This window comes from Rattus norvegicus, chromosome 9 (genome assembly GCF_036323735.1).
Source record: "Rattus norvegicus strain BN/NHsdMcwi chromosome 9, GRCr8, whole genome shotgun sequence".
Lineage (NCBI taxonomy): Eukaryota > Metazoa > Chordata > Mammalia > Rodentia > Muridae > Rattus > Rattus norvegicus.
Genome location: NC_086027.1, coordinates 30,974,044 through 31,001,810, shown reverse-complemented (window position 1 = coordinate 31,001,810; position 27,767 = coordinate 30,974,044). Strand labels below are relative to the sequence as shown.

Sequence of the window (27,767 nt, the reverse complement as noted above, 5' to 3'; positions counted from 1 at the left end):
TGTTCTCCTACTGGACATCTGGACATCCCAGGTCCTCTGAGAATGCCTGCTTGGAGACTTTAATCAAGTGTGCCAATGCTTGCTTTAGGAGTGAATTTGGAAAGTAATTCTGGTCAATGGGTAATGAGAAGTCTGAGGTTACTGGGTAACTTCCCTGCACTCCTCAAATCCCTCCCCGCTTCCTTCTTGTCTGAATTTTGAGCCTGATTGTTTGAGTTACCCTTTGTCAATGGACAGAATGCCTGGAGCTGTTGCAGCTAATTTATAACTATGGCAGACAAAGCTGAGACAGAAGCAAATATCATGTTCCAAAATGAAAAACCAAACAGTGAGACTCTGATCTTTACTGCATTAGTTACTCTTGGGCATGAACTTAAGTCCTAACTGATTATTATGTGAGGAAATACATTTTCTTCTTCTGGGGGGAACTTAAAAGCTACTGACAACTGATGGAAAATCTTCATCAACAAAAAAGCATGCTCTGAGGCCATCAGAAGAGAACACTTTTAATCCCAGCACTCAGGAGGCAGAGGAAGGTTCATCTCTGTGAGATTGAGGCCAGCCTGTTCTGTACCAGTGAGTTCTGGGACAGAAAGGACTATACAAAGAGACCTTGTCTAAAAATATAAATAAAAATACATACATACATACATACATACATACATACATACATACATACATACTAAAAGCACACTATGCTCCATTTAGACATCTAGAAGCAGTGGAAAGTTTTTGTACAGTCCACTTCAGAAGCATCTCTCATTCGATCCTGAGTTTGACACTTGCATGTTTAGACGCAGGACTCTCATCCTGGCTCTGTGTCAACATGGAAGCCACAGAAGATGGCATCCTTGGCCTGTCACCCTTTTCTCTGCTACAAGAGTGAACTCAAAGGAGGAAAGATTTGTTTAGGATTTCAGCCGGTGGTTGGCAGGCTCCCTGGTTTCCTGAGACCGTGATGAGGCAGAAAATCTTGGCGGATGACTATGGTGAAGACAAGCTGCTCATCTCATGGCCGTTTTCAAGGAGGAAACAAGCAAGCAGGAAGGAGTTCTCTAGGGAGAAGACACGCCCCGATGATGTAATTTCTCCAACTAGTGTCCACCTCTTTTTTTTTTTTTCCCCCATTTGTTTGTTTTCTGTAACAGGGTTTGTCTGTGTAGCCTCGGCTGTTCTGGAACTACCTCTGTAGTCCAGGCTGGTCTCAAACTTACAGAGATCCACCTGCCTCTGCTTCTCCTCTTAATATCCTCTGTAGACTTTTTAAAACCTACTTTTAATAAGGCTTTTTAAATGCTTTAATCTCCCCTCTGGCCCACCACTCATCAGAGGTAGTAGAAAGGAAAGGTTAATAGGGTAAAGAGGATGTGAACCTGTTTAGAAATAGTTCTTTGGAGTGAATCAGGATACCAGCAGCAGCAGCCCAGTCTACTGCAAACCCCACTCACAAATCAGCAACGGTTGAATCAGAGGAAGTGGCAAGAAGCTGCTGGAACGCCACCAGAAGTTCATCGGTGGCATTTCTCTCTATAAAGTCACTACAAATGGTGATCAGCAATGAGTGGCAAGGGGAACCAATACCACAAAGCATTGTCAGTGAAAACCAGCACCAGCAAAACCCAAAGATGAGTAGCAAAGAATGGTAAGGTGTACCAATCCCACTCAGCGCTGTCTGTTGGGTTATACATATATACCCTTTTAAAACGTCATGTGTTCTCTCAAGCATCTGCTTTAGCCAAATATCACACACCCCTTTTCTAGACAGTTTCCAGAAAAACACCACATGTCTGTTCTCAGCAAAACGAACTCCCATGTGTCTGCTTCAGTAAAAGCATCCTCTCATAAGACAGTTTCCAAAAGAGAAAATCATATGACACAACCGAGTCTCAAAAAAAAAAAAAACACAAAAAGACCCCCAAATTTCCACTTCAGTTCTTTGAACTCTTCAGTGGACTAACCTACTAGTAAGCCTACCATCTTCATGGTCCAATCGCTTCTACATGACAGCAGCAGCCGGGGGCCAAGCCTTCGTTTTTGGAGGGGGATACTTATATCCATAATACCAGCCTACAAATGTCACACCATCCAGTGTGGTGTGAAATCCAGAGGCTTGTACACCTAATGCAGGGGCGCTTGGTGCTACCCGAGAGGTAAGCATAAGGTACTCCCAATGTCTTGAGACAGATGCATGGAAACTTAGTAAAGGAAGCAGTACAACTCTCTCCAAGGACGCTTACCTTCTAGGCAAAAGGCTGAGAGACACAGGCACTGAGGCAAATGAAAACACAGGGACTGGCAACCATCGGGTCCCTAATGGAAAGCAAAATTTGTCCAGTGTAGATAACTTTTGTCTTACTGTTTCCATGCATTTATATTACGAATTTTAGTCATTTTTACCTTTAAGTCCTCTCCTATCCCTTTTCCTCTCCTGCTGGAACCCTTCTTCCCTATAAGGCCCTCTGTTGCTTTTGATTCCTCTTTTTGCATGGGGCCCTCTAGGTTTAATAAGAGCTGCTTGCAAGCACAGTGGGAGTTTATTTTCTGGAGCGAGGGCAACTTACCTAAGGCTACATCATTGAAGAAAATGGCACCCTCCTCCCCGTTCACCTACTATTAGTTGTCAATGGTCCCTTGGGGGAGGATTGAGGTCTTATAGCTCCCTCTCCCATCATAGTGAGATGTTAATAGGTCCAATCTTGTTCAGGTCTTGTGCAGATAACCACGGCTGGGGTGAATTCATGATTTCAACCTCTATGTCATACCGGGAAGATGTCTTTTTCTGCACAACTCCCCAACCTCAACTCTTACTTTCCTCTTTCCATACCCGTCTTCTGTGATATTCCCAGTGATTAGATCACCAATGATGCAGTCAAATTGTTGGCAGCCATCACTGGGTTGGCACAGTGGGATCCCTGGAGCTTACCTGACACGCTTCACAAATAACAGTATGGTTCAGCACCTGGAACTAGGCACGGAGAGGCTGTCTCCAGTGTCTGAGTCCAGGTTCAGCCTCTCACTAATGATGTGGCCCCTGGTCATCCATATGTCTTGTTGCAGCTGTAGGAAGAAGCTGCCAATTACTGTTATCTTTGCTCACAGGGCACTTGCAAAATGTAGTGTAAATGTAAGGGGGAGGTTATTATTCCCTCCTTCTCCAGAGGTAACTGAATATCTACCCTGATCTGGACCAGACTTTCCCTTCTTTTTAAACCAATTTATTTGTTTTGGGCTAGATTCACTTTTCGGTAACCCCTGTCTAGCGTAGGACCCAACCTGGTCTCAAACTCACAGCAGTCTTTCTGCTTTAGCCTCTTCATTGCTGGGATTCAGGCATTTTAAAATTTCTCATTGTTGCAGAACAAAGTTACAATCCTTAGCATAGTCCTCAAAACATCTTAAAGATCTAGTTCCACCTCTCTCCAAATTATCTTCCCATTTCTGCATATCTCTCTCTCCCTCCTTCCTGCTTTCCATCCCTCTTTTCTTCTCTCTCCTTCTCCTGATTTGTTTTGAGAGAAAGTCTACCAAAGTAGTCCAGGCTGGTCCTGAATCTTCAGTCCTCCTGCTCCAGCCGCCAGACTGGAGATAACACATGTGCACCCCTACACGGGCACAGCCTGCATTCTCTGTTGGTAAAATGTGTGTCAGACAAAGGCCCTGCCCAAATTTCCCCTTTTCCTAGACCACAATCAAAATGAGTCTCTACACTATTTCAAATCATTTCAGGTCATGACCATCCTACTGAACTGTTAATTCTTTATCTCCTGAAAAATACTGCAAGTTCCAACAATGTGTATTTATTACCTGTTGCTACAGAACAATTGGCAAGATCCAGTGGCTTAAGATATCAAGTTCTTACTATCTTATCATTGTGTTGGGTCAGGAATTTAGGAGTGGCTTAGACTGGCTGGTTCTAACTCAGGGTGGTTTACAGGCTGTAGTTAAGATGCTAGCTACGGGACTCAGAGGGTTGGAGAATCTTCCAAAGTAGCTCCCTTGCAGGCATGAAGTCAGTGCTGGCTGCTGGGCTGGCAAGAGGTCTCAGACATCGCCATGTGAATTCTGCTGTATATCTTTTGAGTAGTCACAAAATATGGCAGCTGGCTTATCCCAGAGAGGCTGATATAGGCCGAAGGACAAACTAGAAAGACCTTTTAGAACCTAGTATTAGAGGTTAAGAAGGAAAAAACAAAAACAAAAACAAAAAACCAGAATCAAAATCAGAATATCGCTTACACCATTTTGTGTGAGCAGTAACCCCACTAAGTCAAGCCCACATTCAAGGGAAGAGGAATTAGTTGGACCAGAAACATGTAAAATCACTACCCTTGGGTTGTTATGTCTTCCCGGGAACTGGCTATGTCTCCCACATGGTAGGTGCCCCATGGGTACGCCAAATGAAATGACTGATAAACTAGATAAAAATCGACTTGGGAAGGACATGGGGATTTGTGGGGGTCACACGTAGAATAATGAAGATGAGGAATGGTGGGGAGAATTCTGAGATGAGATTTTATAGGACTCCATGGAGGGGTGAATAAGAAGGATTGGGAATGGGCTTGCAAAATTCCTGCCAAATGCAGGATGCTGTCAATTCCTAATATTAAGTGTGTGCATTGCAAATACTGGGAAATGTTTAACCCATTGTTTGTATTAAAGATGGCTTGGGCAACCTGGACTTAGAAGTGGTTGTGATGGCTAAAGGAAGCTTTTGGTTCTTTCTCTATGGTTGTTAATGCGATGCCCCATTAAAATCTTGCATCTGATTGATCAGTTATTCTGCAAAGGGAAGAGCTGGCTGCCGGCAGGAAGAGCAATGTCTAAAACATCTCTGTTATTTCGACTGTCTTATTTATAAACGGGGGTTGGTGGTGGTTTTTATTGTCTGTTTCCCACGGGTTTGGGCTTCAAGGATTAAAAGTTAGATTGACACCATTACATAGCCAAAGGAAATTCCCACAAATCACCATGAAACATGGGGGACAGTTAGGTTGCAACCTTTCAAATACTAGCATTCCAGTTGTCCCTTTAAAAAACTCATTTTCCCAGGGCCTAGCCTAACTGGCACAGCTGCAAGTTGACCATTAGAACATTTCTATATTGAATGGCAAGGTGCTCCCGAGTTCGTAACCTTTTTGTTCTTTACAAGGCTAGGGCCGAATTTCAGAAGAGTCTTGATTGGGAAGACGGCTTAGTGAATGATAGCCCATGCTGTGTGAGCACTAGGTAGGACCTGGCATGGAATCCCCAGAACCCATGTAAATGTTGGCCACAGGGCAGGGGCATTTCTACTGGGAGTTGGGAGGAGCTAGAGAAGCAGGTAGCATGGCCTACCCAGTGGAAACATCAACAAAGAGAGACCTTGGAACAAAGAGGTGGAAGGTGAGGTCTGACACTGGAGGTCACTGGAGTGAAAAATGCATGAGTGTGTATACATCAACTGTACACAGGCACGTACACACACACACACACACACACACACACACACACACACACGCTCGCGCGCGCACACACACACTGTGTGGGGCTTGGCATTAAACAAGGGTTAGTCCAATATAGGCATTAATCTGTTCCCTCCCCGCTGGAGTTAGAAGTCCTAGGGCTGTCTGTTAAATATTGCACAGTTTAGAATGCAAGAGATAAATTTCTTTAAGGAACTTCATTCAGTTTCAATTACCCTCAGACTGCCATTTATTTTTGCAAACTCCTAACCGTGAAACTAAATTTAAAAAAATAGAAGTTAAACAGCCCTTTGTTCATTTTTGCATTTCTGTACATTTAGAAATGATTATTTGTTCCTTCATTACTGGCAGGGTTAAGTCCAATATTTGCCAGTATAATTTATTTTAAAAGACTTTTGTCCTTCTGGAAGTAGTTTTGAAACTTAATATTAAATGGAAACGTTGGATGAGAACCTTCTTTTTTATTTCTTCAGTATTTATTCTTTCACTTCTGATCAATTAATACTGACTGTAGTGGATTCTGGGGGAGCCCTGAAAAACTAATTCAGGGTAACACCTGGCCTTTTAAATGAGGGAACAAAACGTGGGGTACCTGCATGCCATTACAAAGTAGGCCTTTGGGGAGCTGCTGAAGGTTCTGAGAGGTTGAACCCACATTGTGCAACCCCTCAAACACCGGAGGAGCCATGCATTCACTTAAGGTCCGGTGCAGGGCTGGGGCCAGTCCGCAGGCGAGCGCGAAGCTTCCCGCCCTGGGCCCTTCCTGCGGAGGAAGAAGCTGGGTGTTAGGAGTGGGATCCTGGCCCACTTCCTGTCCAGCAGCTTGGGAGCCGCTTCCTCCCGGAGCCGGAGGACAGGGCTTCCATTGCCGGTCTTGGCGAGGTTTACAGATGAATGTACCCCGGCTGAACCCCAAAGCCCGGGTATCGGGCGCGGCGCGAGGGTTAAGCGCACCCGGCTCGCCCAGGGGGCGTGGTCGCTGACGCTGGCCAGAAGGGCTTGGGGGCGGGGCGGACGGAGGAAGGGGGCGCGGCCCGAGGCGCGCGCCTTTGCGGCCTGGGGGCGGGACGGACGGAGGAAGGGGGTGTGGCCAGAGGCCCGCGCCTGTGCAGCGGCTGCGGGGAGAGGGCTGTGGCCAGGGGCGGTTCCGGGCGGCAGGCCGGGGGCGGGGCGGGCGGAGGAAGGGGGCGGGGCCCGAAGTTGTTCCGCGCTGGGCTGCGGGGCTGGCGGGCGGACCGGGCCGGGCCAGAGAAGTTTTCGCTGCAGCTGCTGAGCGAGGGTTCGGGCCCCCGCAGGCGGTGCACGCCCGCTGCCATGGCTTTCCGTAGGAGGACGAAAAGTTACCCGCTCTTCAGCCAGGAGTTCGTCATCCACAACCATGCAGACATCGTCTTCTTCTTGGTGCTCTGTGTCCTCATCGGGCTTATGTTCGAGGTGAGTAAAGCTGGGAGGGGGTGCTGCAGGGGTTGGCGGTCCCAACTTCCATGGTCTGCGGCGGGGACAGGGATTCCCGGACCTCATCTGGGCTGGAGCGCGCTCGGCTGTCCCACACGTTATCTGCACCTCTGGCTTTGTGTTCTGTATCCACCCTGGCCTGGACCTAGGACAGTCCAGACAGCACTCCTAACTGTGCGGGCCGTGCCATACTCTGTCGCCCCCTTGGGCACCCACCATATGCTGCAACTCTCTGAATCTCAGAAACCCATGCCTGGCCTCGAACCAATTGCAGAGCTGCCTTCCTGGCTCTGCGATTGGGGTTTCCTTTCGGGCGTCCTGGTGCCAATGTGGGAAACTCCTAGACCCGCGTAATTGCACAATCACCCTTCCTTCTCTCGAGTGGGGGCCGCCAGATCTTCTAGGCTTTTCCAGTGGAAGGGACCCTAACCCTCTCCTATGGCTTTCTGGGAGTTTATCCCAACCTCTGGAACTTGCTCCAGGTGTCCACATGTGGCCCTGGCTCCATCCCAGGCAGACCTTCTGTGACCAACCTCTCTTTAAATACGACCTACAGGGCTAGTTTTAAGATATATTTTGGCACTTTGGACTGCCCCTGTAGATCCGTGTGTGAACTGAACCCAGAGTCTCATCTGCTTTGCCTGCAGGAGCCAGGAAAAGAGCAGGGAAACTCTCTGCTTTTAAGTGAAAGGTGATTTTCTTGTCACTGCAGGGATGTGGGGTGGCAACAGAATGGAATCATAGGTTCCGCGGTGTACTGGCGTAGGCCTCAGAGCTGTCCGCTTAAACCACTAAGAGGACAATCCAAGGGGGCTTATTGTGCCTACTACAGAGTGAGACAAAACAGTGATATTGAAAAGTGGGAAGGACTCCAGGAAACTGGGAGTATGGGTTTGCTATGGTATATATTGTCTCGAGTACCATATGTGACAGTCCCATGGCTCTGGCCATAGTCTGCTGGTCCTGAGAACACTGACTCCTATTGTGTCTTCTGTGTGAGGTTCTTGGTCTGCATTCCACAGGCTAGTAAGAAGCTATACCATTTGAAACTTACCTGTCCATCCCTGCATCTACCCATGTCTCCCTTCTGTTACTGACCCAGGACCTATTTATTTGGTTGACGAACCTGCCCGCTAGCTGGGCTGTTTTGTGGTAGCCAGGTCTGAACTGGATGCTTGCTCTCAGCCAGGCTGGTTGGTTTGCAGGAGAGAAGCTGGGATTGGGGTTGGCGTCCACCTTTTGGAAATTCTGTCAGTTCACTCTCCTCTTCTCCCCTCACGATTCCCTTGAGGTTGTAGAGAAGAGAGAGTGTCTCCTTAAAGACTGACAACAGCCTCAGTTTCCCCATCATTGAAGAAACCATTAAAACCAATCTTCCTTATGTGATCATAAAGATTAAAGGCGAGGTTTTATCGGCAACAAAAGCCATTCCTCCAACCAAAGAGCGAATCTGTTTCTAGCTCCTGGACCCTTGTTATTATTTAACATATTGGCTTAATGAGAAGGCAGGGGACCTGCCCCGCTTAGCATTTGCCTCATGTCAACATGCAGTCCTCCATTCTAAGAGGCTTCTCAGGGTCATGCTCCAGTTCTTGGAGGGTAGGGCCAGAACGACACATGTGTCAATCATAAACCTCATAGCCATGTGCTCCGCAGCTGGCCAGAACCTCCTGCTTAGCCCGTGCCTTTCTGTGGTGTCTCTAGCCTTTGCTGAGAGTTCTGGCTTTACCTGTCTTGGTGTTGTGCAAAAAGAGACACGTAGAGTTTGTACTCCCACGTGTTTTGTTCCCTATCTCTAGCCTGAGGGGAGTGCTTTGCTTCAGATCAGTGGCAGTCCATAGAAACTGACAGTTGCTGGGATTGTCATTCCTAGTACCTGGTGGCAGAGAAAGGACTAAGGTGAAGGGGGGGAAAAAGGCATTTTCCTTTTTCTTTAGGATTAACCTTAGGGCTGTTAGGACAGACTTGGTTGAGATGCCAATAGACCTCCCTCTTCACGGTCTCATCTTCTTCTTCTGTGGTGCTTTTAGCCCTATGGAACTTTTGGAGCGGATGTTTCTGAAGTTGCTTTGAGGACTCACCAGCCCGAGCTGGTTGGGAAGAAGGGGGCTTTCCCTCGAATCTCCAGGATCAAAGACTCCATCTGTGTGTCCGTTCTTACCTACTGACTGTACAGAGATTTTGTGTGTGTGTGTGCGTGTGTGCGTGTGTGCGTGTGTGTGATCAACTATCTCAGAACTCTGCTATCATTACTAAATGAGAACATCCTGGAAAATAAGGGTTCAGGAGGTGCCTCAAACCTAGCAGGGACTGACCGATTATTTCTGGGATTTTCCCAGCGGTAGTGCTGGCAGTGGTGGTGATGGTGGTGGTGGTGGTGGTGGTGGTGGTGGTGGTGGTGGTGGTATGCGTGTTTATAGGTAGGCATATTGTGGGAAGGAGAAAGTGTAGGGGGAACAGGGAGAAAAGTCATCAGGGTCCTGTGTTTGCATCTTGGGCCAGGATAGAATTCCTTCATTTGGGAAGCTGAACCAGGAAAACTGTATTGTCACATAGAATGTGACTCTTGTCCCTGCCTAGCCTCTGCTGTTCCCTATATCCTCCCTACACCCTAGCAAGCAAGCCACAGCCTTCCTACCCATGTCAGTACTCCCCTCTCCCCTGCTAGTCACCTCTGCAGCACTCACAGGTTTGATTTCCCTTGCAGGATCCCCAAGGCTTCAGCTTTGTCTTTAGGGAGATGTTGACGCCAAATTCCTTCCCTTGGGATCACTTCCTTTTGGGCACACATGAAAGGCTGTCTGGCCTCCGTTCCCCCAAGCTGTGCTCAGACACACTTTTAGTTTAGTTTTGGGTTATCTTATTTCCAAAGTGGGGACGGCTTCTCCACCCCCAAGCCAGGTTTTGTCCCGTCTTATGTCTGTTTGGAATAGAGCTGTTCTGTGCGGCCACTGCACTTGGCTGAAAAATGTCAGGAATGTGGAACTTTATTCCCCCCCCTCCTTCTTTTCCAGCTCTCTCTTTCTTAACCCTGCTTCTCGGGGAAGAGGTGGTACAGGGGCTTGGCTTTCTTCTCGGCAGTTTGGACTTTTCTTAGGTGGAGTGTGGTTCTACAGGGTGTGGGTGGCCAGTTGGGATGTGTGGATAAGTCAGATTTGCAAGTAGCCATCCCCCCTCCTCCCTCTTCCCTTCGCCTGCCTTCCAGTGCCTTGTGCCACGTTAACAACTGCAACAGGCAGGGGAAGAGGAAAGCTCTTTCATTTAGCAAGAACGGAGACTTAAGAAATAGGGGTGGCCGGTGGGAGGAAAGGAAGCAATTCCTGTATCACCTTTAAAATGTCATCTCGAGACAGAAACTAGTTTCTCCTTCAGTTTCTGCAGCTGCAGAGAACAGTTTCTGAGATTCTGAGGGTCATTTGCAGGTTTGGTGTTCAGTTTTTCTACAGGCCATGAGGATGCTAATGACGTAAGCGTTCAGGACCCAGAGGAATTTGATGGTGGCTGGTTTTGGTTTTGTGGACATTGTTTCTGAGGCAGCTGTGGAAGATAGCTCTTTTTAGGAACTACTTCCTTCCCTGTTCCTGACCCCATGACAGACTCGTCAGGAAGAAATATTTGCAGCATATACAGTGGGAGCCCATTGCACTGTCCTAAGTGTTTGGACCGAGAGTCCTGTGGCACCCTAACATACTCCTGGATGTACCTGTCGTAGCCTGCAACAGGCAGCCAGTCCTGTCTCCTGTTGCTAAGTGAAAAGATAAGTTTATGCACTGTGAAAAAGATTCTTCTGCTGTGTTCATAGAAGCACGTACACAGCATAGAGAAACGCCCGTGGGTGCCAGCCGGCTTTTTTTTTCCCACTAATTTCTAATGCACTTCTGAGGATGTTACTTTGTCAGCTTTTGTAATTCCTGACCTTATGCCTCTGCCCCTGGCTTCTTTACTGGGTCTGAGGGTCTGCTTTCTTCCACTCTTTGAGGGCCCTGGCTGTATGTCATTCAGCGATGACGTCATTAAGACTCGTACCTTTCTCCTACATTCCCGGGCACTAGCTGTCGACTGTCCAAATGACTGTCGTCGAGCCCCCTCCTCCCCCGTTGCTACAAGGATTCTGTGCCACACTCCTCTCAGATGTCTGTGTTGTTAGAACATGGGGGATGGGTAGCAGAGGGTCTTGGCGCTGCCACCGACAGGTCTGGGGCAGCAAAGACAGCAAGGGAACAGCCCCGGAAGCTAAATAGGTGTCACTTCTCCCGCTCGCCCTGTTGTCTGAGCCCCTCAGTGGCTTGTTTCCCAGGCTGGCTCTCCAGGCTGGTCACAGCAGAGCGCCCCAGTCCCGACTGTTTGTGGACTAACATGAGTTGCTATGGTGAACGCTTCACTCTGGCAGGCATGCACTCCTTTTTGATCCGCTTCGATGTGGGCAGGGGCCCCAGAAATCATTCCGTGGCATAGCTGATGTACCTCTCATTCCCACCCCGAGAAAGCAACGAAGCACCGAGGTCTGATAAGAGCAGATTAGAATTCCCACAGGACAGAAATGCTCTCTAATCAGCCTGTGCGCTGTTAGCCCGCTTTGGTGGGAAAATTTACCGATGCTATCTCTTAACCTTCTTATGCGGTGGTGCCGTGTATCTAGTATCCATTGGTACCTAATGGTTAAAGGAAGGCGGGGCGGGGGGGGGCATCGAAACTATGAGTAGGGCTACTGAACAGACCTCCTTGTTTCATGGGCAGGCCTTTAATCCTTTAGATACTGTGTTACCTTGCCCTGATTTACCTCTGCTTTCTCAGATGCCCAGCTGTGGAGGAGAACCCAACCCAACTTAGACAGCTGGTTAGTGTTTTAGTGCTGTGGGCTAACTGTGTGGTTCAAAGAGCTTTGCAAGGGATTCTTCTGGATAGCGAATGTTCGAGTAGCTTTTCTGGCTTTTGAACCGAGAGTAAATGGAGCCAGACTGTGGGTTGGGGGTGCCAAGACCTCTGGGGTCCTCCGGTGAGTTTGTCGGAGGCCAGGGTTAGGAGGGGATGCTGCCACGTGGCCCCTTGATGCCTTTCTTCATTTGTCTGGAGAAGTTGGCAGCGTTTTGCATCTGTGAAATGTTTTACTGGCCTCACCCTGTAATCGGGATGGTTTATGGGGGTTGTCATACCCATCCAGAAGCCTGGCTTCTAGAGGAGAGATTTGGCCAGTGACCATCCACTCGGCGTTAGAGCGAGAGCCAAAATAAGAAGCCGGCACTGTCTGGCTCACATTTAGAACGCGGCTCTAATGCCCCCACAAGCGGGGCGTCTGTGGAACGTAGCCACGGGCGGCTTTAGTTCTCCTTTGTCTGAGCGGGTCTGTTTACTACCTGGGAGTAACATCTGTGGGCCATTCCACTCGGGAGCCTTTCCGCCCAGAACGATCACTGAAATTCCCATCTCCCTCCAGGAGACTGTAGAGAGCCACCCGAATGTGTTCATCTGTCACATTGTGAACACAGTTGAACGGACAGGAGCTTCATCCTCCACTGAAGTCACTGCCTGCCATTATCTGTGTGAGATAAGGGGGTTTCTGGTTGTAGTTTGCTCGCTGACCTTATCATCAAGTTAACATTATGGTCATAGCTCAAGGGCACATTTTCCGTTTTATGAGTTCGTGACTTTAGAGGGCAGCCTAAGAAATCATCTACTACTGCATTTACAGAAGAGGAAAATAAGCCCCACCCCCAAAGCGGCGGGAGAGATTTGCCCAAGACAATTAGAATAAATGTTTGACAAACCTGGAGCCACACCCAGTCTATCTCTGGTGCATCTTCCTGTCTCTGCCCTGAACTCTGGACAGTGTCTCTGAATGCCACTCTGTGCGGAAGTCTTGGACGTGCTGTATGATGCGTAAGAACGCTGTGATCAGTCGTGGGAAGTTCAGGTGTGAACTCAGAGAATGCAGAGATGAAGAAGGCCAGGGCCCAGTCCTCAAAAAGGTCACAGTGTGCTATCTTCAAGTCGATACACTGGCCCGTGAGTCCGCCTACTCAGGAGGCTGAGTCAGGAATATTAAGAGTTTAAAGCCAGCCGGAGCAGCATAGTAGTAAGATACTGCTTTACAAAGTGAAAAGACCGGCTGTGGTGGAGCTCGTTGGTAAACTGCTCACCCAGCATGTGCAAAGCCCTAGACTCAAACTCATGTGCCACAGAGGGACAGGAAGGCGTGGATGAGAGTCAGGCCATAAATGTGATGTGTATGACAGGTACAGTCTTCCTTAGACCCTTGGGCCTCAACCTCGAGCCACTGGGCTTTGGTGGAAGAGCATTTTTTATGAACTAGCACCCTGGCTGTGGCTGTCAGGGTTTAGAAGAAAAGAGTGATTGACGGTCGTGCCTGGAGATCTTACCAGGCACATCCGACACTCATACGGATGTGACTGCTTTGTGACAGGGCGTAGTGGCTAGTACCAAAAATCCCATAGGTCTGGTGAGGGGAGGATTTAGAAAACACCAATTCCTTGACCCTTTTTTATAAAGTCTGAGTAAATCGAAGACCAAGGCCTGGGAGACCTTGTCTTGGGGGAGGGTCCTTTTCCTGGCTTGTAGTAGCATCTCTGTATCTTTAAGAAGGAGGAACAGAAAAGGGTGCTTGATCTCTGGGGTCTCTTCATTAAGGGCACCAAGCCCATTCAGGAGGGCTTTGTAATTGGAATTAATCATAGTCCCCAAAGAACCTCCTGATGCACTGCCCTGGGGATGTGTTTTCAGCTGAGGAACTTCTGGTAGCAGGCATCAAAAGTTCTGGCCATCACAGACTCTGCGTGTGTCGGTGTATGTGTGTTCTGTGTGAGCACATGTGTATGCATGAGGGTGGAGGCCGGAAGTCAACTTGGGGGTCTTCCCCTGTTACTCTCCACCTTACTCTTTCGAGTCGGCGTCTCTCCCTGAACCCACAGCTTAGTGACATGGCTGGCCCGACTGGCAGGGGAGCAACAGGATCGGCTTCTTGAGGGTCCAGACACTTGCCGCCGTGAGCAGCTTCCATGTGGTGCTGGAGACGCAAATTTAGGCCCTCATGCACGAGTGCCCTGCAGGTTACTGACTGACGCATCTCCTGTCACGTGGTGTCTTCAGAATTTCGTTTTGAGGATTGGAAATGAAACCCGGGCTTTGTACACGCTAGGCAAGCGTTCTTCCCCTGACACAACATCTCCTGCTTTTGGGTTTTGTGGTGGTTGTTGTTTGTTGGTTTTTTTTTGTTTGTTTGTTTGTTTATTTTTGCTTTGTTTTATTTTTGGGACAGCATTTCACTCTATAGTCTTGGCTAGCCCGGAACTTGCTATGTAGAGCAGGCTGGCCTCCAGCTCAGACAGATCTGCCTGTCTCTGCCTCCTAAGCGTGATGAAAGGTATGTACGTGGCTATGCCTGGGCTGCTGTTTTTGTTTGTTTGCTTGCTTTTGAGACAGGCTCACTAATAGCCTGGCTGACCTTAAACTCAAGGCCATCCTCCTGTCTCAGCCTCCCAATTACTGACTTCCAGGAGTAAGACGTTGTCTCAGTGCCACAGAACTTCTTCACAGAACTGGGTTATGTCACATCCTGTAAAGTTAGGTTCTCTCACGGGGAGTATTCTTTTTCTCCTCAGAAAACTTTTAAAAGAACTTTCATTTTATAGGGACTTCTGTTGAGTGTCTCACACCGGTAGACATCTGTGGCTACCGGGGAGGGAGAAAGACAGGTCCTCCAGGACAGTGGGTTATGTAGACAGATTTCATACTGCTGTCTCCCCAGCCCCTGCTGACCTCTGCTCCACTGAGGGAGGACGGCATCAGTTAGTCAGCACATGCTGGCTTCTGCTTGGTGCTTGAGGTAATGCTGGGATCTTCACGAAGTGGGTGTTACACATGGCTTGTGTTTGAAGGTGCCACAGCTAGTGTTAAAAGCAGTCTGGGGGTTCTTGGACATCTAGTCCTTGGGAAAATGGCCTTCCCCCTCCAGCAGTTCTTAAGAGTTGACAGGAAACCTGAGGTCTGCTCCACAATGCCCGACTTCCGGCTGAGACGAATTCCACCGGGCTTGGAGCAGAACTGAACTTTTCCTACCCCATACTTCTATACTTTAGAGTATATTTTCAACTTGTACTCGGGGCCGGATCAACTTTTGACCTCAGCGGACAAGGGGTAACTTGTCTGTATAGATCCCGTAACTGCAGTGCGAAGGCCAGGTGGGGAACTGGGAAGGAACGTTTGATGGCTGGTTTATCTATTTCCTTTTTCGTAGGCAGTTTTTGTCTTTAGTTTGGGCAAAATTCCTCAGGGTTGGATTGGGGGCTCGTGCCTTGTAATGTCTGGCAGCAGGGAGGGATGTGTGTAATAGAGTGAAAGGTGGGATGTGATTCCTTCCTGCAAATCGTGTGGCCCACAAAGACCCTTCAGTTCTTCCTGCTAACGCTTGCTCTGTGGGGGGTGGGGTGAGTGGGTGGGTGAGTGGATGGGTGAGTGGATGGGCATGGGTGGGTGGGGCATGGCTTTCCTGTAGCTGAGCTGTCTACTTCCGGTGGACCTGTACAAGAACAGTGGGTGAACACAGAGCTTAAATTGCCAGGAAGGAAGAGGAGGGGGATAGAAGGAGGAACCTGCCTGCCTCCGCCCATACCAACTGGGACATTTAACCTGGCCACCATTGTGCCTCCATTGGGTTAAGAGCCTCATCTTCTCTTTTGATTTCATTTTTTGATTTGAGTCGGAATCAGCTCTGAACGGAAGTTTGGGCTTAGCATCTAATTAGCAGTGTGGCAGAACTCAGGGAATGAGAAAAATCTGTATTATAAAGGAATCATTGTCAGATCCCTACTATCCTCTCCAGGGTTGACCCATGAGGAGGACAGAGTATATAGCCTAGTCCCTGCCTGGCCTGATGGTCCTGTGTACTTTGCTCTTCCAGATCAAGTTTTGTCACTTCAACTCCCTGAGGGCAGTCTGGGACCTTAGCCTTAAAAACAAAATGATTTTTTACGTTTAGTGATAGACGGGTGTCTCTCTGTGTGTGACTCTGCCTCCCCCATCCCCAAATCAACCTAGTGACCTCTCCTGCTCTTACTTCCCCTTCATTTCTCCTTCTTTCTTCCTCTGACCATCTGTGGCTCTCTTTCTTCCTCACAATATTGCGAATGGATCCCATGGGACAAGGAGGAAAGCTTTTGTTTGTTTGTTTGGTCTGGTTTGGTTTGGTTTGGTTGGGGTAGGATCTTACTCTGGTTTATGCTAGCCTGAAATCCACTTCTGAGAGCTGGATGCAGGTCAGAGCTGAGGATGACCTTAAACCCCTGGTAGAACTCCACACCCGGCCTGCTCTCCAGGTCCAGTTCACATCTTACTTGCACTTAACCTGAATATGTTTGTTGGTTGATTCTATGTGGGCCGGGGGGTGTCGAACACAGGCTATTATGGAATCTAGCAAGTTCTCTACCACCAAGGTAATGCCCTGTCTAAATACAAATGAATTTCATGTTTGCACCTGGGTCTCATCCCCGTGGTATCTCACTACATATATGCAATTGCATTCCGTGTGCTGAAGCGAGAAAGAGCCTAGAATCCTTCCCAACCCGTGTCTGAGCATAGATTTTTATACACCCACAGTAACTAATATTAGCGTTTGGAACCTAGAAACGGTCCGATTGGAAGTTAGCTGTGCAGAATGATTCATTTCTGGAGCTTCCGGGAAGTGCTAGTTTCATAACATAGAAACAAAGAGTTGAGCATGTCTGGGTGTCATGCTCATCTCATGTCTTGTCAACAGTGTGAAGGAAGTAGTTTTGGTGTCCTGTCATGCTGCCTGGGCGATGTACTAATTCAGTACTTCCCCCCCCCCCGCCCCTTCCTTCTCTCCCTCTGTCCTTCTCTCTGTCCGTTCCTTCTCCCATCCATCAAATACAGCTACTCTATGCAAGGCGCTGAAATCTGGTTGGGAAGGCAGCTGACACATTTGTTGACAAACTAGCTTGAGAAAGGAGAGCAGGAGGTGGTACCTTGTGGCCAGGTTTCCCTGAGTTGCTCCAGTGGCAATTGCGGCAGGCGGGACAGTTATGGCTTGCCAGATGGTGACAGGTGACGGATCCCATCTTGAACATTCAGCAGTTTGGTAGCCAGGTGCAACCTGTCCAGTGTTACTGGCCTCAGGGAGGGGAGTCTGGAATGAGCTGGTTCTGGTCTCTCATCCTGCAATGCTGATTGAATGGTGTTTGCCTTGGTCAGGATTTCTGCTGCTGTGTGATAAAAACACCATGACCAAAAGCAACTTGGGGAGGAAAGGGTGTATTTCATCTTAGTAGCTGGCACTCCATCACCTGGGGAGGTCAGGGTAAGAACTCAAGGCAGAGACCTGGAGGCAGGAACTGATGAAGGGACCCTTGGAGGAGTGCTGCTTACTGCTTGATCCTTATGGCTCCATCAGCGGCTTTTTAAAACATCCTTTAGGACTAATAGCCCAGGGGTGATACCACTTACAATGGGCTGAGCCCTTCCACATTATCAGCCAAGAAGAAGCACCAAAGGTGTGCCTGCAGGCCAATCTGACAGGGCCATTTTCTCAAATCTAGGCTCCCTTTTCTCTGGTAATTCTAGCTTGCCTTAAGGTGACATAAAACTAGCCAGCACCGGTTTTTATAAAGCCATCATTTGTGGATGCGGAAAGCTCAGAGGGAAAGGATACATTGTATAAAGACACAAAGATGTTACCTTTCCCCCTTGGAAGGGAGGCAGACAGGAAGCAGGCAGTCACTTGAGGCTGAGCTTTCATTCTGAGCTGCCATATTGGTATTCTGTGTAGCACGGAGTGGTGGTGAATGTGTGTGATCATCTCCCAGAGAGGGTGCTTTGAGAATATGAGGGAAACATTCCTACCTAAGTAACGCTGGGGAATACAGTGGCTATGGAAGGTCCTAGGCAGAGGGTCAGTGCATCCCCAGGAAAGGTGGGGCTAGTGTGGAACCAGTGTGCTCAGCTAATGGGTTATTGTGGCGGTAAATAGTTAAAACAAAATGCACCAACCCACGCTATTGCCGGCTCCGGCGGGCCATGTGGTATCTGGGGGGGTATTTTCATCTTAATCAGCAAAGCATCGCAATCCAACCTGCTGAGTTTCCAATTTCCATCCCACACCGTCTCCAGCTACTCTCCGGGACCTGTCTCGATCACCACCGGCTACTCTGGTCCCAGCAGCAGCCACCCTTTTGCGACTCTCTGCTGGTGAACTTTGTTCACAGTCCTAGCATCTGCCCGCTGTGGTTACAGTCACAACCCCCGGTGACCTGTTAAAAATCAAAACTCAGTAAGCTTATAATTTATCAGATTTATGTCACTGCATTCTCACTCCACAAAACGTCCACACAGTAAACTCACAACCGATTGATAACGATATAAACTGCCCACCTAGATAAGACAAATTGTCTGTCATAATCCATCCCTTATGAAATATTCATAGCTACCTGTGGCCATTTAAGTCCACACAGATCTGGGTCATCCTTCTCTGACTCCAGCTTGGTTCTTCCTCCTCCCTCCTCCTCTCTTTTCTCTCTCCAAAACTCTGTGCCCGCCTTACTTTTTCACTGCCCAATCATAGCCCTTGCCTTATCTCGTGCCTGCTCTCACCTGCATATAGACATCAATACACAGGTTATGATACGGCTTGCTCTGGATGTAGGAAAAGGGGAAAGAGGGTACAGGAGGGAAGGCGGGGCTCCATCACAGAGGCCTTGGAGGTCATGCCCAGAGTGGAGCTCTTATCCTGGAGGTAATCAGGAACCTGAAGAGTTTTCAGGAGGACAGTGGTTTGATGCGGTTGCTCTGCAGACAGTGGAGAGAGGGAGGGAGGGTGAGATGGGATGTAGCGTCTGGGCAGACGGCTGTGGGGTTGGTCCATGTGAGAACTCCCATTTGGGAAATCTTTCTGTGTGTCAACTTCTGGCCTGGAAGTAAGTTGTAAGAAGCAGAGGGGACTCACACCTTTGAGCATTCACTAATGTGGAGTCTCAGGAGTCTTTCCTGCGTGTTTTGCATGCCCTGGGATAGTAGCAAGACACCCGTGTGAGGTGGGCTTGTGCGATTAAAACTGTCAGTTACCATCCTGGAGATTGTACCCATACAGGTTGCTATTGTACAGGGATGCTGCTTCCTGAACATCCTGTGTCTTTCCCACCTTCGTGCCACACACCCCTGCCCCCGCAAACCTTGCCTCATCTCCTTGCCCTGTTTTACCGACTTGTATTGCTTTTCCATGACCAACACCCAAGCGTTCTTCAGACCCCCAAAGAAGTTATTGATTTGCATGTAGCATCTGTGAATTTTTAAAGGAAGATGCTCGTACATTAGAACATCTTTTCCCTCTACCCTTTTATATTCTTTTTAGCTAAGAAGCCACAACAAGAGAACAGCCTTATATCAGAACAGTGGAGGCAGGGCGGGTGGGAATATCCTTTATGGAAGGGTTTGTAGATGGCAATGATGAAGTGGGACAGGGTGTGGATGGAGGACAGGGGTTTACGTGTAGACCGCATTTTGTAGCACTCGTTCAGAAAGACTGTAAGCGCTCGCTGCGTGCTGCACTTCTTGTGTGCATTGCTCTGGGGAATACCAAGGGCGGATGGCTGCACTTCTCGTGTGCATTGCTCTGGGGAATACCAAGGGCGGATGAACACATTATTTTTTTTTTCTGCTTTGAGATGAGGCTGGGGTCTTCTTACAGATGCGATCTGGGGAGCACTCAGGATTTTAGTTCCTGACCCCATGCATGTCTTCAGGAGGGTGAGTAACAGCAAGAACCCATCACTCGTTTTCCCTCATCCCCAGTGACCACAGAGACATTCGTCATTGCCTTCCGAACAGTTCCCAGTCCTTCTCTCCTGTAACTCTCTTGACCTTCCCTTAAGATGCTTATTATCCCTTGGATGAATCGCTGAAGGACATTGGTTCTCGGCCTCCCTAATGCTGTAACCCCCTTACTACGGTTCCTCACGTTGTGGTGATTCCTCCCAACCATAGCATTATTTTTGCTGCTACTTCATATCTGTCATTTTGCTACTGTTATGAATCATAATGTAAATACAATTGCCTGGTTGGCAGGATATATGCTATGACCCCTTTGAAAAAAATTATTCAATCTCCAAGGGGGCCCGTTGAGGCCCACGGGTTGAGAATCACCGCAGTAGCGGGTCCTGACTTAGCACAGGACCCTACAGAGCTACCTCGGTTGTTCTCAGTCAGAGCTGAGGTCCTCCTCCCAGGGTGCCAGCCTTCCAGGCATCTGAGCAGCCTTGCCCTGTCCGGACTTGTGTGGCATGCCAGTCTGCTTGTGCTTCCTGGACACCCCCTGTCTTTATCACCTTTCCCCCCACACCCCGGCTCCCAAAGCTCCTCATCTCCTGCTTTTGGCTCTCCTTTAATGCTCTCCCTCAGACCTTACCAAACACCCCTGCGCAGGCCTCTCCTGGCCCAGCCATCCTCTGATGGAGTTCCTTCTTTCTTTGAGCTATCTTTTCTGTCTCTTCCTTGCCTGGTCAGCCAGGTGTAGACCAAGCTGTCTGCCAAGAGTACTCACAACTGGATATAAGACATGAATGGACGAGGCAGAGAGGTGACAGGGTCATTGATGCTTTGTGTATATAAGGTACAGCAGCAGTCATGGAAGGAGCTCTATCCCAATAGTTTATAATTAAAAACGATAGCAAAGACGTTTATTTGGACATCTATCTGAAGCATGTCAGTGAGGCAGATTTGTTTACAGAGAGAGTGGGGAGCGACGGGTGTCCAAAGTCTCAAAGTATGTACTTGGATATTTGTGCCTGTTTAGAAAGGGTCTCGCTTTGAGGTGGAAGCTGGTCTTGAACACGTGGTCCTCCTCCCTCAGCCTCCTGATGCTGGGGTTGCAGGTGCGTGCACCACACCTGCCTTTCAGTGTGTGTTTGAATGGAAAGACTAAGGACAGAGGTGGAACTGAAAGATGAGCCAACCATAATGGAGATGCAGACAGTGAGGACCCTTGACCCAAAGCCTGGATCTAGCTGTCTGCTTAGGCAAGAGGGAGCCATAAGACTTCTGAGGAACGGACTGAGTGACCTACGTTATGAACAGTAGGCCAGCGTAGGTCTTCGCACTTGCTAGGGATGACTTACTGAGGTGGTCCCGGAAAGCATGTTTGTTGCCTGTGCTTGCTTTTCAAGCTCATCTCTCCATGCTCTCAAGCTACCAGGCCGAGGTGCTTGCGAGCACAGGAGAGATGCTAGCTCTTGTCCACGACAGACACAGGGAACTGGCAGTCGTCGCTTTCAAAGAGAAGGGTGCGTTGGTGAGGAAGTTGTGCGAGATACCATTTAGTAGTGCCCTGCTGACTCAAAACCAGAGCTGTACCCCCGGCCCCCAGCGCCTGAACAGTCCCCCCACTGCCCCCCAGCAGCTGTTTTCATCCGTCTCCCCTCCTCCACCCTCAGGAACCACTTTAACTATTCTTGGTGTTTTCATGTTGACCTTATTTATGCCAATGTGAGCAGCCATACAAATGTTATACAGGGCCAGCAAGATGGCTCACTGAGTAAAGACGCTTGCTGCATAAGTCTTATGACCCCAGTTTGATCCCTGGAACCCACGTAAAGGTGACGGAGAAAACTGACTTCTTAAGGCTGGCTGTTCTTTGACTTCAGCAAGGGTGCTGTGGTGCATGGATTTACATATACACCACTCAGACAGACAGACAGACAGACAGACAGACAAACACAGTAATATAATGATAGCAATAAAATATTAATAATAAAAATAATATTAAAATGATACCAATCAGTGTATCACTATTTATGACATATATGTAAGCATGTATATTGTCTCCTTTATGGTACACAGTAAGACACAATTATCTAAATAGATTGGTACCTAGTGATTTCCTTTTAACCAGAAGTCTGTGAGGACTTCCTGTCAGTACACAGCGACTCTCTGTCCATTCTCTTGGTTCCCTGTTGATGGACTTGTTTCTCGTCTTTCTCTCCTTATAAATGACGCTGCAGGGAATATCTGGGTACATGCCTCCCTCTGCTCCTGTGTGGAAACATCTAACAGGCTGTTTCTCAGAGATGGGGCAGTCGAGATAAAGTGTATTTGTAGTTTTGAGAGGTGCTGACATTTCCCTCTGTCCTTTCAGTAAACACATGGATCCTGTTCAAACACATGGGTCGCTTAGCTACGTGACAATACACTATCGTATGCGGTTAAATACTAAAAGCTCTGCCAGTTTCCACACTGAACTTGTTTGCGGTTACATCCGTGTTCTCCCCTTTTAGCACAGCACTGTACACATAACAAAAGCAACAACAATAACCTTGAATTTTTAAAAAACGTACTGTTTCATGCCTTTCCATTAAGGGGATGTTTCCTACCGATCTCCTTTGGAAATGTATTTTTTTCTTTATTCTTGAGAATTTCATACATCTATGTAATACCTACCCCTAGTTCCCTTCTCTGACTCCCTCCAGGTTCCCCCCTCAGTATGTCCCCCTCCCAACGTCTCTTTTTAAAAACAGCCCACTAAGTTCAGTTAGTGCTGTCCAGATGGGCATGGTGGGGGCCACCCACGGGAGCATTGGAAGCCTACTAGTGGTCATATACAGCAAAAAGAATGGTACCTACTCTGACCCTATCTCCATACCACCCTCCCCCGACTCCCACTCCACCTCACCTCCATCCACCTCACCCTGCCTTCATCCACTCTTCCTCCCCCTCCTATTACATTTCTTGCAGATCTTCTGTTGTGGTTTGCCCTGCAGTTATCTGTATTTTGATGCTAATTCCACTGGCCCAAGGACAGCTGCCTAGTCACTTACTCAGAACTCGGGTGACTTCACCAGAACCTCCCCATTGAATTTGTAAAATACAGGTGAGGGGCAGGTACAGGATAGAAGGAGGCCTGTCATTGGAGGAGAAGGAAGGATGGGCGGGAAGGAAGTTTGAAGGAAGAGGAGGAGAGAGGCAGAGAAGCCGAGGCAGGACAAGATGGCAGGTGGTGGTAAGATTCTGCTCTGTGTATTTACAGGTTGTTATTAATGTTCTCAAGGGATGGAGGGTACCGGGCTTTGTATGTTTAAGTGGGCAATTATACCATATCAATTGGGTCAAAGATTATTGGGTTGTGTGTTCTATTATGTGAGGGTTTGAGTGTAGGAAAGTGTGTGGTGGCAGGAGACACTGGGCCGCCGAGGAGTTGGGATGTGATTCCGCCACAGATGTCCAGCAGATATCTTGGGACACTGAGGTGCCAGACCTAGCAGGGTAAAAGACACCAATACTTCTTTTATTTTTATATTTTTACAACAACAATCTTCCTGTTGTTTCTTTTGCCCTGTCCCTTCACTCAGTCTTTCCTCAGGACAAAGTCTTCCCACTGCAGCTGTTTCTTCTTCCTTGGGCTCCATGCCCCTTTTCTGGGATGTGTAGTAACTCCTTCCTCAGCTCCTAGGCTCCCTGTGCCTCCCTTCAGATGACAGCCTCCCTGGGTGCCATCTCTTCACCCCCTACTCTTGACTGGCAGTTCCTGGAGGCTGCATCGGTCTCCGTGTAACAGGAGGCAGAGCACTGAACATCCGGGTTCCTCTCATTCCCATATTCAGTAATAGACGGTAAAGAAGGATTGGTGCTTAGTTGATAAATGCCTTTGCAGAAACTTCTGCCTACATTTTAAATCGCGATGCCAACTGAGCGTTAATTTCCCGTTTTAATATTTACAGGTCAGTGTTTCTCAGAGCAGGGACCAATTTTTCTCAGCTCGCGTTATCACAGTTCAGAACATTTGCCTCCTTCCCCAGAGAAACGTTAGCATTCATTCCTCACTGCTGCCTTCCTCCCCTGTCAGCACCCCAGGAACCACTCATCTGTCTCTGGACTTGCCTGTTCTGAGCATTTTATATAAATGCAGTCATACTACATATGGCCTTCAGGCCTGGCTTTTATTTAGCACAACGTTTTGGAGATCTATGCACGCCGTAGCACGAATCAGTATTTGGTTCGCTTTCTGCCTGACTCGTTCCATTGTATGGAGATAGCATGTGTGGCTTACCCATCCGTCGGGCGTCTCTGAACACTCCTAGGTAAGCACTGATGTAGAATGTATGTGTTTGGTTCTCCTGAAAGTATCCCCTACGAGCGGATTTGCTGGGTCAGTGAATAATTTCCATGTGGGCAAGGAGCCAGGGTTGAAAGTACATTGAGCAGTCTGTCCTTTTAATTCAGGGTTTTGTTTTTTTTTTTTTTATCTCCAGGCCAATACTGTATATTGCCCATTATCCTGCCTTCACCCAGCAGTTATTGAAGTTATGTTTGATGGACTGTGGGGCACTCGTCTGTAACTCACAGGCAGATGTCTGTACTGCTTTCCAGGCACGCTGCACTTTGCTGACAAACACTTTTATCTTGTCCCGATACCACCATTCATCTCAAGCCGTCTAAATATCCATCTGTGTCGAACCACTTAGTAAATTATGGCTATAGCCATGCAGGGGCACACTGGAGCTGTTCAAAAACATGATGCGGCCGTGCCTTATGTATTGGTGTGGACCGATGCCTGTGGGAAATATTGGCTGTACATTAGCATGTAGCATCAGCCCATTTTAACAGGAAACTTATGTTTATGTATGCAGAGGCAAAGCCAAGAAAGGTCCAAACAGACTGTCGACTGGTTTTATTTACAGGAGACTTTTTCGCTTTCAGCGATGTGTTTCTCTTTTTAAAAAATTTTCTCCCCCAATAGATGTGTGTAGTTGTTGAGTTGATTTCACATCCCCCACTTCTCTCTCACAGACCCAAAGAAGTCCTAATAAAACCACATCTGAAGCACTAGGCATCTATGTAAGATGTAGGCTATATCTTACAGCTCTGCCTTGGGAGTGACTCTGTACATTGGAGGGCATACTGAGCTAAGGATTTTCCCCAGAAACCTGTTGTTTCTGTTACAATCCTGTTCCCTGGGAGTTTCCAGAACTGCCCATGGGGAGCTGGTCGGTTCTGGTCAGAGAGGCATGTGGCACTCCTCTTAGAGATCCATGTGTCGTATAAATCTGTGGATTGTTTTTGAGACAGGGTCTCATGTAGCCCAGGCTGGCTTCATACATAACTATATAGCTGAGGCTTTGAGCTCCCAATCTCTTGCCTCGACCTCCTAGCGCTGATACGATAGACATGCGCATTTATTAAGGTGGTAAACGGTTCTTCTCAGACCCAAGTGGTCATCTCTCTTCAAGTGGCGAGTCCTGTCTCTGACATGTCACAGTCGATGGAAGGCCTCTCTGTAGCAGCTGCTGAGCCCTGAATGAGCTGAGCGAATGGCACTTGCTCACGTGTGTTCAATTCCCAGTGCGCAAAAGTGTCAGACAACACTGGTCTGGGTTGAGCCTGGAAATCAGAGTTTGGGTAAATTAGGGAGACTGACTTCTCGGGTGGATTAGATCTATGGGGTCTGGCCCTCTGTATGTTTTATTGGACCCCGTGGGAGAGAACCCGTCTGCCTGTGGCGGTTCATTTCCGTAGGTCACGATTCATTGTTGATCGGTTACTTAATTGATTGCCCCCTCCCAGATCCTAAATTCTTCAGCGTACAATACCAGAAGTCTTTCAAGCAACCATTTTTCCTCCTCTCTCTCCATTGTGATCCTATTGTGTACATTATGTTTTTAAAGAGATTGTAGGGAACTACAGATAATAAAAAGTGAGCTGCCTGGGCCGTTCTGAGATATATTTACATGGTCCTAGGGTCCAGTCAGTCTCCAGAACTGTTCTCATTTGCTTCTTAGGCATTTACCAAGCATCTCCTAGGAGACAGTGAAGACAGACTTCCTGCTGGGTGTGATGGTGCACACCTGTAATCCCACCAGTTGGGAAACTGGGGTAGGAGGAGTACCATGTATAGCGGAACTTTCTGGACTCAACCAGTGGTTTAAATAATGACACGGAGACTTACTCATTTCCATTAGTGCTTAGGCTACCTTCAAGCTAGCTTGTCCCACTTAATTTTATTATGCTAGCCCATGACCCTCCATTAACTATTTCTTCACCTCTCTCTCCCTCCCTGTATATCTGATCCCCTCTGTGTACTGCTGGCCAATCTTCCTGCCTCTCCTTCTCCCAGAGTCCCTTTCTTAGCCCGGCCATCCCGCCTTTCCTTTCCTACCTAGCTATTGGCTGCCAGCTCTTTCTTACAAAATACCAAGGCAAGTGATAAGCCTTAAGAATAAAAATACCAAAATCTGGCCAGTACCCACTCTCTGCCTGTTCAGCCACCAACACTTGAATACACAAACACAACCTTTGCACAGCATACAAGAAGGAAACCCCAGGTACATAGAACATAGAACATACTTCCTGCCAGTTTAGGATCAGAGTCAGGATTAGAATCCAGCATGGCCAGAGAGATCAAGCACAGGATAAAGAGCTGGATCCTTGGTGGGCTTCTGAGCCTCAACCTGAACCAAGCTCTCATCAACCAGAACTTGGGGCTGCCTTTCTTCAGGCTCTCTGTCTGACTGCCTACACAGATTGTCTGGAGGATTGCAGTTTGTGCTCTGTGGAACCCTGGGTAGTATCAGGAGCTGTTACCAAGTCTGTGGATGGAGCCTGCATGCTTGTCTGGAACTTTGCTCTGTAGCCATGCCCATGTGGCCTATGGTGGGGGCAGGGCAGGAGAAGGACACCTCTGCCAAAACCAGAACGTTACCAAACCCCAAATCAACGGTTTGCCCAAATATAGCCTCCTGGCCCTGAATTCAGCCTTGATGCTTAAACTAAATATACTGTCTTTCAGTTTGGAGGCCGAGCTTCCTCCAGGAGTGACTACTGTAATTATTATAAAGTGCCTTTTCTCAATTCGTCTTGGAAAAATGTCCATGGTGATGTGGCCCAAGTTTTTACACGTGACAAGGGCCACGTGCAAAGTCCTTAGAGAGGATGGGCTCCAGGTAGCACCTGGCTTTTGCTCTTCTACAGTGGCCTCACACCAATGGTGGCATCACATGCAGTATGTATCCCATGCAGAAGAGACTGTCACTGAGGAGGCCTGCCCTGCAAGCTCAGTCCTTGGAAGAGACAGACTCGAGTCCCCATTGCTTTCCCTGTGGAGATACACTTTGACTCCCTAGTCAGTGTTGCTGGGTTGTGTCAGGGTTAGGGGTGGGTGGGGTTGGGGTGAGCGTGACGGCATGTGTATGAGATGCCACTGCTGACTGAATCCAAAGCCCTTGCTTTTCCTCATGTAAGAGGACAGCTTGGCTAAGGTACTTAATTGGGGCCATTTTCTTCTCAGTAAAAGGGGCTGGAAATTACTTGTATTGCCTCTTAGAGCAAGCTCAGAACACGGGTGTAGTGTTTTTAACAGACCCTGATACATACTGAAGTCTCATTCCCTGAGTGGTTCATGGTGCCTATAACTAATTTCATAAATATTGGCCCTATAACTAAGCTGTCATTTTTCTGCATCTCTATGTTCTTTTGAGACAGGGTCTTGCTATGTAGCCCTGGTTGGCATGGCACTGTGTAGCCCAGGCTGTCCCTAAACTCACAGCATTCTTCCTGCCTCAGCTTTCTGGGTGCTGAGCTTTTGGTGCTGTACTGCTGTCTTAGTTAGGGTTTGACTGCTGTGAGCAGACACCATGACCAAGGCAGCTCTTAGAAGGGACGACATTTAATTGAGGTGGCTTACAGTTTCAGTTGGTCAGTCCATTATCATCATGGCGGGAAACATGGGTGTGGGAGAAGGAGCCAAGATTTCTGTATCTTGATCCAAAGGAAGTCAGGAGAAGAGCTTGAGCACTAGGAACCCTCAAAACCTACGCCCACAGTGATGCACTTCCTCTAACA

At 48.2% G+C, this 27,767-nt stretch overlaps 1 protein-coding gene across 1 annotated transcript in view; it reads left to right on the top strand.

Moving 5' to 3' along the window:
- The first annotated feature begins 6,648 nt into the window (after positions 1-6,648).
- The window catches only part of Tram2 (translocation associated membrane protein 2), a 79,539-nt gene continuing 58,420 nt past the window's right edge, over positions 6,649-27,767 (top strand). Inside the window, exon 1 of the mRNA NM_001399412.1 lies at positions 6,649-6,896. Within this exon, the coding sequence (NP_001386341.1) occupies positions 6,777-6,896 (120 nt within the window). The 5' untranslated portion in view covers positions 6,649-6,776. The remainder of the gene's footprint in view (positions 6,897-27,767) is intronic.